We start from the raw sequence: 12338 nt of genomic DNA, 5'->3' as shown, positions 1-12338 counted from the left end.
TCAAAAATCCACACCTTAAACCCATTTAAATTTCCTTTAGTTATTTTTCCTTACATTTAACAACAATGGAAGTAATTTACATATATAAACCATGTTTATACATTTACAGTGTACAACACATAAGGTAATGTCTGTAGTGAATTTAGTTGTTAGAATGTTATAATCATATAAAGCTCCAAAAAAAGATATCACAGCTATTGATCTTGCCTTTATGCTTATTTTAGCTTGATGTACTAGGATTATTTTTGTCTTTAAAGTAAGACTTCACATATTCCGTCTATAAAACATAATAACAATTACTTTTACATCAGCTAGAACCAACGAGATACATGGAATGAAATTTCAGAATATGTATTATACGTACGCTTACAAACCAATACGAGTTGGGTTTGAACATAAATCTTTTAAATAAGCCTATATTACATATAGGGGAAATAACGTGTAAATGCAAATGATGTATTGTATTAAATGGTGGCCAATGAAAACCAGTACGTGTAACTGCAAGATCCAAACCTTGTTTTTCTGCTATTATATCCACTGTAGAAAGGATTCTGTCATCTAAAAATTGTCATTGTATAAGCAACTCTAATATACAAAGCTTAAATTTAACATTTAACACAAGTATTTCTATTTGGTCAGACTTACAAAGCGAAGCATCTTCTGGTTGAAGTTCTTTTGCATTGCGTATATGTTTATTTGGCAGTATTAAATAATGATGGGTCGAAGCTGGATTAATATCTTTAATACACGTCACATAATCATCCTAAAATGATATTTAACGCTCCAAATTTAACAACTATAAGATAATGTAAAAATATTTTTTTCTAAATGTAGACGTCATTATATATCAGGAATAAAATTATATATACCGATATTAAGCTCACTTGCACGTCTAGTTATGCTACGTTATATTATGTTAAACAACAAAGGTTAACTTTTTCATACCTCGTATATCTTCTCGCTTGATGTTCTGTTATTTATGATATCGCAAAAGATACAATTATTTATATCAGTTTCCATGCCGACAAAGATATAATCACGTTAAATAGTTTCCCCAGGAAAAAATTGTTTCTTTGGCAAATTAAAAGAAGCGATGTTACTTGACTACTTGATGTATGCGCTTATACATGACATATGTATAGTATGAGTCTCTCGCTATATACATGCTATATATATGACACATTCTTGTTTTCATATTGCATATAACATACACACAACACACGCTTCTGTTTCAACTCTGGTACAGAAAAAATAGTAATTTCCGATGATAGAACATAAGTAAAGACTTGGTGTTATCGGTAGTTTTTTGGCTTCGACGTAACTAACGGGAGTATCGTCCCGTACTTATTTACATAGATATATATGTACTTGTTCCGAAGTGTTGTATGCTGTTAGGAACATAAATAGAAATAGATATAGCATATCAGTACTTTTTTTAAGTTCTATCGTATTTAAATATATTTTAAAAGCTTTTATAAATATATCATGTTAAATGAATTAAAGGATTATGAATAAACCTGTCAAATTAGAAAAAAGATAGAAAATAATATGTATTATACATTGCTAATGAACCTCAATGTTATTGTTTATATGTCAAGCAAAATATGAAATAAATATATAGATAACTGAGACTTCAAACTATTATTATTGATAATATTTATCGATAATTGAATCACACTATTGATCGGTGATCATTAAAATAAAAGAGCAATATAATGGGCATTAAATACAACATTTATTTTGTCGCATTACTTTTTAATTTAAAATATATAAACTGTACATATATATATATATTTATTTATTTATATTTATAAGTAATATATGTTTTCATATAATAGTCGTGAGCATGAGTAATGGATGTAATATATTCCTTGCATGTGGCAGTTTATTCGAACGTAAAAAGTATCTTTGTTCTCAGAAATCGATCTGCTGAAATTTCCACGCAATTTTTTCTTCAGTTCTGTTGATTCCGTATCTTTGAAAAGATATCGAAAATATTTTTACTTCCTCCTGATGTAAATAGAGTTGTATACGTAGAGTTGAAATTTGAAACTTTGCAATGTAAATATAAATGCGAAGAAAACCATTAGAAACACGTATACAATATTTCATCGTCTCAGCGAACAAATTGTTGGTGAGACGTAAGAAAATAATTGAATCTTAGAACGATTTGAAATGCAACGACGCACCTGTTTATCTTTTAGTTTGAATCTATTTTAGTTTTTCAACAAAATCTTTTTATTACTTTTATATATAGCGTTTGATCGCGTAGTAAGTAGTGAATAATTTTGTAAAAAGTTTATTTAACAAAGTTATAAAAATAATGTAGCCGACCAACAAAGAAAAGAAAATGAAGATCGAGCTAACAGAGAATTTTTCATCAAAATTGCTAACATAAAAGACATTAGTTCTTAGAATATTTTATATCTTCTCCTGAATGTCTTCTATTGGCCCATCGCATCGGCAACTTACACACTACGGTAGGTTCATCGGTATTATCCCGACTGTACAGCACTTTTTCTTTTTTATAAATAATTCTTATAAATTATAATTAATCTACGTTTCCGATTCGACATAACAGTCATACAATATACATAATATTTGCTTACGACAATCCATCTGTAATACTGCAAACCCTTCACGGCCATTCTTTCTCGAAAGATGATCATGTCTCGTATCTACTATTTTAGTCACATTTCGACTAATGATGATGTCACAAGTTTCTGCTCCCGACTTTAAATTTCGTTCGCCAATCGTTCTCACACATTTAAAACGCGTTTTTGGTCGGCGACTCTCGTTATCGTTTGTCGTTTGCTCTCGTTCAAAGAACGATACGTCGAGTATAAATTGCAAAATCGCAGCAAGAAATTGAAAAATTTGAAATAAACTGAAACAAATCTAATAAAGAGGCAAGTTTCAGCTGCCTTGGTACGGCATTTGATCGGGTACAGCGGACGAATGATTTTGACTCGGGCTTTGATGAAAGTGAGGACTGCTACCGTCTTGCGATATTTCACCCACCGCTGGTTCTTCGTATTTTCCTCTTTTGAAGCGACCGTATAAGGAAGAGTAGGGCAAGTTGTAGTGAATAGCCGCTTGGTTGATGCTCATATGGCCTAACCTGAAAAATCGTGAATAAATGGAAGAAACCACTGAATTTCTCGTGCGTCTTTTACGAAACCACCGATCTTATAGATGATACATGCTTAGAGAAGTAGCGGTCACAGGTTGTTGGCGTCACGATAAAATAGAAAAAGAGAAAAAGGAAAAGTAGTAGAATGAAACGTGTCGTTTGAAAGGATAATATGTATTATAAGGACGATACGAAGAAACGGTAATTTACCTGACAGCTTCTAGAGCTTCGGTCATAGCATCCTCGCTCCACGGTGTAGGATTACTCCTACTGAGTTCAATGCCTTCTCTTTTGCATCGACCATATAATGTTCCCGTCGGTATACCGAATTCCGTGGAAGCTCTCTGTACTGACGTTTGACCAGAACGTATCGCTTCGAGGGCGCGATCTAGATCGGCGGGCGACCACGTCGTGGGACTTGCGTTGAATGGCGCAGCCAGCCTGATACCTTCTCTTCTCGCGATTTTGTACAAGGTACTCGACGGTATACCAAACGCCTTTGAAGCTTTGTTCGCCGATATCGTTCCAGTCCGTAACGCTTCTAACGCGCTGTTTAAACTCTCGTCACTCCACGACTTAGTAGGTCCGTCTTTTTTTGGAGTGTCGATGCCCAGTCGATGTGCTCTTTGCCATAAAGTCGTCGAGGGTATACCGAACGTTGCTAAAACGATCGCGACACCACTGGATTAAATAAGAGAACGCTGAGAAAGCTTGTTAACGGACTAACCGTAGGCTCGCGTGTACTAGCCGAGCGAAAAAAAGTGGTGCGTGCTTTTGAATTACCGGAGGCTTTCGTAAGGCTCATATCGTGATTTCGTAAGGCTTCCAAAGCGGCATCCATATCCTCTTGCGTCCACGATTTCGAACCATGATGATGAGAGCTGGATTGTCCGGGGTGACCCCTTGAGTTATTTTCACCGGAATCCGAGTGAACCGAACTTCCAGAAGGCATTAATCCAAGCAACTCCGGTGTGATCATCATCATGTTGTCGCTATCGGCCGCGTTCTTTGAACTGACGCTCGCTCGATCCGACATGTGGCTATCGATATCGATCGTGTCCGACGAATCCATCGTGTGCAATGTTTCAAACTTGATCTTTACACTGTCACAATTTTGGATCTCTGCGAACAGATGCGAAAAACAATACAGTTGCAATGAATGCCTCCTTCGGTTGAAAGAGTCTGCGTGACATCGAGCCGCAATATCGTGCCGGAATAACGAATCGCTGTGTTTCTTCTAATTTCGTTTACCCGGATTCTATGATCTAGACCGTAGACGATATCGGTATCGTCGACGTCGCGCATCGCAACTTTGTGCCGGAGAAAGGAGCGCGCCACCGAAAGCAAAGTTGAACGCATGGACTAAACGAGGTAGCGTGGGCTGTTGCGAACCGAGCAACGTAAATCTAATCGCAACTAGTTAAGCTCGATTAGACCGATTATTTTAATTCCCTCTCTGTCTAATAACCAACTACGGTTTTATTTCCCCCCATGTACGATTCACGCCGAGTTCGACATAGTGGAAAAAACGATACAACATCGATACACGGACGATCATGGGGTACTGATAGAGCGACCGTGAATGTCGATAGAATGTCGATATAAATATTAATAGCAACCGCACCTGTGGAATGATGATCCGAGTCCCTTAAATGTGTAATCGTAGTACCGACCAATGTGGCACTTGGTGGTGTAGGTTGAGTTTCTGGAGGTAGGTCAACCTCTCCGGGATCCGGATGATGACCGTAATGACCGAGGCCTGTATGACAAAACATGTCACCTTTTTTATTTCAAGTGAAAACGGTCTGCCCAGTGCGTTGCCGTAAATCTGTAAGTCGCCCCACACCTAAAATCCGCCACGAATATTTCGCTATTCTTTCGTATAATTTAGTTGCAAATTAACAAAGAAGGAGAAAGAAAAAAGAGCTTAACACAATCTACAGTAATAAGCACATACATATGTACTATACTGTTGACACAGATGTGTGGTAAACGATGTTACGTTTTTACGTGGAAGCAAAAGGATCCAGGTGTGGGGCCCGTATCTCATTATCGACTACTTACCGTTGTTATTGTTGTTGCTCGTATTGTTACCGTTGCCGTTGCTGCTAGCGTTGTTATTATTGTTGTTGTTGTTGTTGTTGTTGTTATTGTTATTATTGGTGGTGCCAGTAGTGGTACTATTGTTACTGCTGCGTTGGCAAGTTTCCAAGACTACTGCTCCCGCGGTTGCCTCCGTGCACTCCTCATCTTCGGGTTGCCAGTCTATGTGATTCTGCGAAATATCCGGTACGAATTTAGCGACGACCGTGACGAGATCGCCTCGTCGCTTTCAAGACGGCTGTCGCGTTCTTACGTTCTTTGGTTTTTCCAAAGCTTCGCGCGTTCATCGACATCGCCGCTTACCTCTTTGTTCTCCCAATCGTAGTTTTCGTTCGATTCCTCTTCTTTGTATCGATCGTAATGCCTCGAATCCGTAGCGCGAGGCTCGAACGTGGTTCTGGGCCTCTTATACCTTGGATGATGTCTCTTCAACTTGGTGAAATTTATTCTAGGAGTACCGGGTTCTCTTGGCGGCGAACTCAGACTTACCGATGGTGGCCCGTCTCTGCTTTCAGGTACCTCGCACAGTCCTTTGATCTTTAGCTGATCGGCTGTTTTTAACAGTGACTGTAACATAGACAGCATACAATTGTAAACAGGTTTATTCGACCACCATATACTCGATTTGTCTTTGAAATCGCAGATTCCTTTTTATAAGATCGCCGAGAATACAACTAAATATTCGCTTAGACTGACGATTAGATGAAAGTCCGAACGACGAAATCGTCGCGATCAATTTCAAAGAAGTTTCGGGTGTATTTTGCTTGCACGACGAATACAGTAAACGTAGGCAGATTCGTCGATTAGATCGGGAATGAAGCAAAAGGTAGCCGATCTAGATGAATCGTACTTCGAAAAAGAATAAAGAAAGAAGAAAAAGAAGAGCGCAAGAACGAAAGAAAAAGAAAAAAAGGAAAAACAGATTGGCTAGACTGGGTTCGCATATTCTGAGTAACAGCTCGTCATCCTTACGGCTCGTTTCAGTGGGTACGTTTCATCTTGCGATTGCCGCTTGCGGTGGCTCGGTCTAAAATCAGTATTCGCGATCCAGTTTCGGCGTACGACGACGATTCACCGGCACGGTGCGTCGACCCGTATCGAGCAGCGCGACGGGCTCCTCGCAAGAACGACATTCACCTCACCGGTCTCTTTAACCTTGAACCGCTAGTAAGGGAACTAGGCAACTAAACGAGGAAGAAAGGAGAGGCGAGGAATAAACGGGAAAAAGAAAGTGGAGGAAAAGAGGAGACAGAGGGAAAACCTAAATAGAAGAAAGGGGGCAAAAGAGAAGAGTAAAGAGTAAAGGGAATAATAATTTGTAAGTTAAGTATACTATACTATACTAGTATATAAGTATAAGTATAATATACTAGTATATACTAGTATATAAGTAAGTATAAGTATACTATTTGTAAGTTAAGTATATATAAGTCCACGTAGCAATGACAATGAATTTAAATTGCAAGCAGCGAACAATAGAAACTATATATATATAAATTGTAATATCGTAAAGTAATTTGGATTAGAGATCGGTTGATAATAGAAAAACCCGTGCACGTCGTCCTGCTGTGGTTCGTTTACATTTGAGAGCGCCTATGTGACTAAAGTCACCTAATTCTTACAGAGATATGAGAAAAACAACAAACAACGTTAGAGCAGAAGGACAGTTTCGTGTTTCAAGGAGGGATGACCGAGAGGTCAGAGTATGCAAGTAGAAAAGTGAGTGTGTTGCGAGAGTCAGAGTTGATCGAGACATCGAAGAGTAGAGTTGAGAGAATTGATGGAGTTGTCAGTGTTGTAGAGTTGTTAGAGTTGCTAGTGAGAGAGAGAGAGAGAGAGAGAGAGAGAGAGAGAGAGAGTGTTAGATTCGTTGTGAAGAGAGTTGCCAAATAACTGTAGTTATTTGAGATAGATACGAGTATCGCATTTAGTTTCAGTTAAACAAACATCGTTTTCTATCCAATTAATACCTGTATATTCAATTCATTATTAATAGATTGTAAGTAATCGGGGAAAAATTTATATCTTAATTTCCACGATACTACAATATATATAATGCAACATGGACATGGATAGACGAATATAAAATAGGAAAAGAAAGTCAATGAAAAAAAGATTCCTTATAGAAAATAGGAAGTACGAAAGAAAAGGAACGATGAACAAGCGGGCCAACGAACGAACGAGACCGAGGTTCGCGTTGAAGTTGAGGTTTTCTCTTCTTTAATCAAGGCAGGGGTGGTGCGATTAGGCGGGGTCGGCAAAGAGACAAGCAGCATGAGAGCGCGGCTATGGTAGCGGCGGCGGCGATGGCAACGCGGCGGTGGCGGCGATGGTGCTGGTGGCGATGGTGGTGATGGTGATGGTAGTGGTGGTGGTGGTGGTGGTGGTGGCGGCGGTGGTGGTGGCGGCGGCGGCGGCAGCAGCGGCGGCGGTAACGACGCGACTAGGAGGGGGTGAGAAAGCAGAGGAAGAGTTAGACGATGGAAACGGTGGTTCAGGTGGGGGTTTAGGCAGACTGTGTCGGGGGTGTTGGCGGCGGCTGGAAACGTGGAGCGTGGGTGGAAAACTGGGTGGCGCTAGGTAGGACTACGTTTGCCAGTGTCAGGAAGAGAAGGAGAGTAGTGTAACGAGAAAGCGAGAGGTACAAAAGTGGAGAGGACGCGGAGGAGGAGATGGGAAAGGAAAGAGAAGGGGGAGGGAGTGAACCAGCGATTGAGTGAGCGACGGAGAGAAAGAGGGGGACAGAGGCAAAAACGCCCGCAGGAAGAATGGGGAGGCCTCCGACGCGGCTGTCGCGGCCCCAGGGCCGTATCGACCACCCCAAACTCTGATCCTCTTCTCAACATTCGCGACGGCATGGGCACCGATATGACTTCCAGCCGTTTCCACCTATACATGCATATATCCTGAGGTTCATTCTGTGGGTCTTGATCTCTTTCTTCTTTCATCGTTATCATCATTATCATCATCGTCGTCGCCGTTGTCGTCGTCATCATCACCATCATCATCACCACCACCATCATCATCATCATCATCATCATCACCATCATCACCACCACCACCATCATCATCATCATCATCATCATTCTTTCACACTTTATCTCATTCGCTAAATGCAAAGAAAGCTTCAGAAAGCAAGGATATGTATAATCCGGTTGAAATATTCACGAATGTTCTCAGGCTTGACGAGATATGAGAATTCATGCTATCGATTGAAAGGTAATCGAACTTTTACGTCGGATGTATGTACGGCGATTACCGACACTAGCATCATCTTGACATGAAAATACAACTTGCACTCGCAACGATTGTGACAGGACAATTTTAGAAGCGGTCTCTCCAAATAATCTTTCGATGCTAGAGTCGCTTTCCCGTAACTCGACGATTTAAAATTGGCGATGTCAAAGTTGCAAACCGATAGCCTATGTAAGTACAAAGATTCGGTTATTGTATTGCAAGCGAACGCAAAAGATGCATTTGTTCGCGGTTTAATTAAACGAATAAAGAAGGAAAGAAGCGTTTAAAAAGGTGCGATGCTTTAACAAACGATAAAAGCAGCGGCGATGACGACGACGACGACGACGACGACGACGACGACGACGACGACGACGACGATGACGACGACGAGAGCGAGGATGAGGGCGAGGGCGAGAGTGAGGGTGAAGGTGAGGTTGAGGATGAGGGTGAGGGTGAGGGTGAGGGTGAGGGAGAGGGTGAGGTAGAGGGTGAGGATAAGGGTGAGGGTGAGGGTGAGGGTGAGGACGAGGACGAGGGCGACGGCGACGGCGACGGCAATTTGGAGAACCACGAACGCTGGGCGATGGGTAGAGTTGTACGTGTGCTGGTGTAGGGGTTAGGGAGAGTGGGTGGGTAGTTGGTTGGTTCGGCGGTGGATGCATAGGGGTGGTGCCATCGGTTCGGAGGCAAGAGGGAAAGGCACCGGCAGAATCCAACCTCACCAATCAATACTTAGGGTTCAAGGGCATCGCCCGACCAATTATCCCAGACTAATTGACACGAGACAAGGAAAAAAGGATTCATCCTATACTACCTTCGTTTCGTGATTTTCGCGAGCGACAACGATGACAAGATTTTCCAGGATCGTTCCAAGAACGGCGCGCCACTGAAGCCGGTAATCAACGAGTAAGACGCTGCGAGAAACGTATTTCCTTCCGATAGAATCAAACCGAACAAACGTTCGATTCGTTCGTGCCTTGAAAGAGAAATCTTTCAGAAAATAGGTTTAAAAGAATTTGTTTTCCAAACCGGTAGACGATAGCGTGTATGTATCTTTTAAATGTAAATTAGTAAAGTGGAATCAAGCTAAAGTGGATAAAAGGTGAGAGGGATAAGGAAGCGTTGGCGAAAGATTCTTACACGGAAATGGAAGGATGTGGATTCGTGTTCTTTCGTGAAAAGAAATAAGGGGACGACAAGAGAAGTTCAACAGGTGTAAATCCGCAAAATGATCGACCGTGGAAACGTTTCACGAGAATAGGAAGGACGCGAAGGGGTGGCTGGGGGCTTGGTTCGTAAGAGACGGCGGAAGGTACGCGTTACACAACCATACTGGTACGAAGAGACTTCCCGGTTGGAGAAGAAGAGCAGAAAAACTGAGAGAGAGGGAAAATAACATGAAAGAGAGAAACGAGAGAAGATAAGCAAAGAGGAGAACGTACGGGGGAATCCCCGAAGATAGTCCTAGGGTCGTCTCCGCTATTACGAATACGGCGTCATAACGGAATTGATAATGTAACGGGCGTCACGAGCATAACCTTCCTCTCTTCTTCTCCACGCTACATAACCTCCTTTCTGAATGGGAGTGTGACTCTCGCCACCACGTGCTTTTCGAACAAGTAGCGACAACAAGTAGATGCCGGATCGTGGAATTCTTATTATTTTTAATACAATACTCAAAATTTACATCTTAACCTATGTCTCTTCACGCGATATTCTACGTTATTTTTTCCCTTCGCAATAATTTCGTCCCTCGTCTTCCGCGTTTGCGACACCATATTTTTTACATTATGCCGCGAAAATTATTCGAAAGATGATCGTTTACGCGTCGATTTGCGTTTGAGAATTTGACTAGCAGTTAACAAAAGCGTGCGTTAGTTTATGATTATTTAAATGATAAAGATTTAAGCGAGTAAGATCAGGCTCTCGTCGAATGTTTACAAATGTGAAGCGGAGAAGCCTGATAATGCGAATGGTGTAATTTCGTACACATTTCACAGGATTCTTATATTATGCGCACGTTGCATGTATGCATAGATGCATGCAGCATGTAAACGCATTAACTCGATCATTATCATACTCTACAATTATTCATCATTCGCAGAAAATCAATAGGTTTACTCATCCAGAACCGAATGAGTTAATTTTATAACTCACAAATCACATAGGCACTATATCTTTGACGGAAAAAAAAAAACGGGACTCGATGCACTTGACACGAGTTCGTTGATACAAGCACTTCAACATTTCACTATTCGAAACTCGTAGACTTTCTATGAACGTACCTTAATTTAGCAAAATTATCCGAACAAGCGATGCCGTTTGATTAAATCATCGAGGGTGACGATTATGCGCGACATGTTGTTTCCACTGCACACACGACACTTCACTCGTTTGATCGATGCTGCGTGCATCGTAATTCATATATTTATTCCAAAGTAAATTATCCAAATGTCGCACACTTGGTAAACACTTTGCGCCGAGTCGTTGCATCTTTACTTCATTCGGAAAAACAGACAAACACTAATAGATAATCACGACGTTTGTTCGTATTGGTAGATTATCACGTTCTAATTTATCATGGTATAGATTTAGTTAATAATTTGCAGATTCGTTATGCTTCATACGCACTGCTATGTATACTAAAATATTTCGAACCACGATAGTTCACGTGCACGATACGGTCGTCCAAGATTCGGCGGGTAATAGTAGGTGTCGTGTATCCATATAAAACTTTCGCCTCCTTTTCTCTTTCCTCTGCTCTCTCTTTCTTCCTTTGTTCCCCTCGCCATCCGCCTCTGTCACTTTCTTTGTGTGTTGCGAAAACTTTATCGCAGCAATACCCATTCTATGGCAAGTAGCAATAACGCGACGCGTCTGCCGAGACATTCTCCTATCCTGATGCAAAGGAACTTGTATCGTTTATCACTTACCTGACTGCGATATTCCGTAGACGAACGATCCCTCGTTGAAAATGTAAAGATGTACACAGAAGGAGGACGGTAAAGACAAAACAGGATGAAATGGAAAACGAAGCGAGGAAAGAGAGAAAAATGGGAAAAATTGGACGAATGGATGGAGAATAAACGATGGAACGAGTAACTATGACAGGGAAGAAAGAAGAGAAAGAAAGAAAAGAAGAAACAAAGCGAAAGATAAATAGAGAACGAACAGAAAGATGAAAGAACGGAAGAAGGAGAGGAGGAAGAGAAAGTGGACGATAAGCTAGAGAATGAGGAACAGGTAGTGAAGGAAGAAGAGAAGGAGAAAGAGATAGAAGAGAAAGACGAAGGAAGTGGAAAAGAAAAAGATACAGGAGAAAGGGTAATAGGATGAGGAGATGAAAGAGAAGGAAGAAGAAGAGGTGGAGGAGGAAGAGGCGGAGAAGGTGAAGAATGAGAAGAAGAAAAAGGGGAAAAATAAAAAGGAAAGGAAGAGGAGGAGGAGTTGCAGAAGGAGGAGGGGGAGGAGGAGGAGCAGGGGGAGGAGGAGGAAGAAGAAGAAGAAGAAAAAGCGGCGCAGAAGTCACGACGAGAAAACGAGGTGATATCAGCGTTAGTAGAGTCGACGTCGTGAAAAAGCCAGACGAAACCGTGTACGAGGAGGTTACGACCACGTAGAACGAGAGGATAATTCCTGGCAGGGCCCGATCTCCTACGCGGCGAAGCCCAACGAAAGTGAAATGGCATTCGGCGCTCCGTGCTGAGGGCGCACGGCATTCGGAGGAGCGAGGAGATGAAGAGGACGCGGCGAAGAGCGGGAGGAGGCAGAGGCAGAGGCAGTGGCAGAGGCAGCGGCAACGGCAGCAGCAGAGCCAGAGCCAGAGCCAGAACCGAGGAGGAAGAGGAGGAGAAGGAGGAGGAAG

The 12338-nt window shown here is 41.6% G+C and overlaps 2 protein-coding genes across 5 annotated transcripts in view; both read right to left on the bottom strand.

Moving 5' to 3' along the window:
* Nucleotides 1-15: 15 nt before the first annotated feature.
* Nucleotides 16-1125, bottom strand: LOC117238202 (histidine triad nucleotide-binding protein 3-like). The gene is made up of 4 exons (XM_033502900.1): nt 946-1125; nt 646-763; nt 365-558; nt 16-277 (listed from the first exon to the last, which is right to left on the bottom strand). The coding sequence occupies exons 1-4, from the start codon at nt 1018-1020 to the stop codon at nt 221-223; spliced, it is 444 nt and encodes a 147-aa protein (XP_033358791.1). The 5' UTR covers nt 1021-1125; the 3' UTR covers nt 16-220.
* A 1158-nt stretch (nt 1126-2283) lies between these two features.
* Nucleotides 2284-12338, bottom strand: part of LOC117238193 (protein bric-a-brac 2-like) — a 15186-nt gene continuing 5131 nt past the window's right edge. For 2 of the 4 annotated variants that reach the window (XM_033502883.1, XM_033502880.1), the window contains exons 4-9: nt 5540-5803; nt 5198-5408; nt 4758-4913; nt 3917-4255; nt 3344-3794; nt 2284-3121 (exon numbers count right to left, since the gene is read on the bottom strand). In XM_033502883.1, coding sequence (XP_033358774.1) covers nt 2917-3121; nt 3344-3794; nt 3917-4255; nt 4758-4913; nt 5198-5408; nt 5540-5803 — 1626 coding nt within the window. In that variant the 3' untranslated portion in view covers nt 2284-2916. Of the gene's footprint in view, nt 3122-3343; nt 3795-3916; nt 4256-4757; nt 4914-5197; nt 5409-5539; nt 5804-11406; nt 12294-12338 lie in introns of those variants that run through there. The other 2 variants (XM_033502882.1, XM_033502881.1) reach the window with 2 other exon arrangements.

Source organism: Bombus vosnesenskii, unplaced genomic scaffold, assembly GCF_011952255.1.
Source record: "Bombus vosnesenskii isolate JDL3184/JDL3185 unplaced genomic scaffold, Bvos_JDL3184-5_v1.1 scf7180000013444, whole genome shotgun sequence".
Classification (NCBI taxonomy): Eukaryota; Metazoa; Arthropoda; class Insecta; order Hymenoptera; family Apidae; genus Bombus; species Bombus vosnesenskii.
Note: the sequence above shows the minus strand (reverse complement) of the source record. Positions and strands in the feature narration are given on the sequence as shown.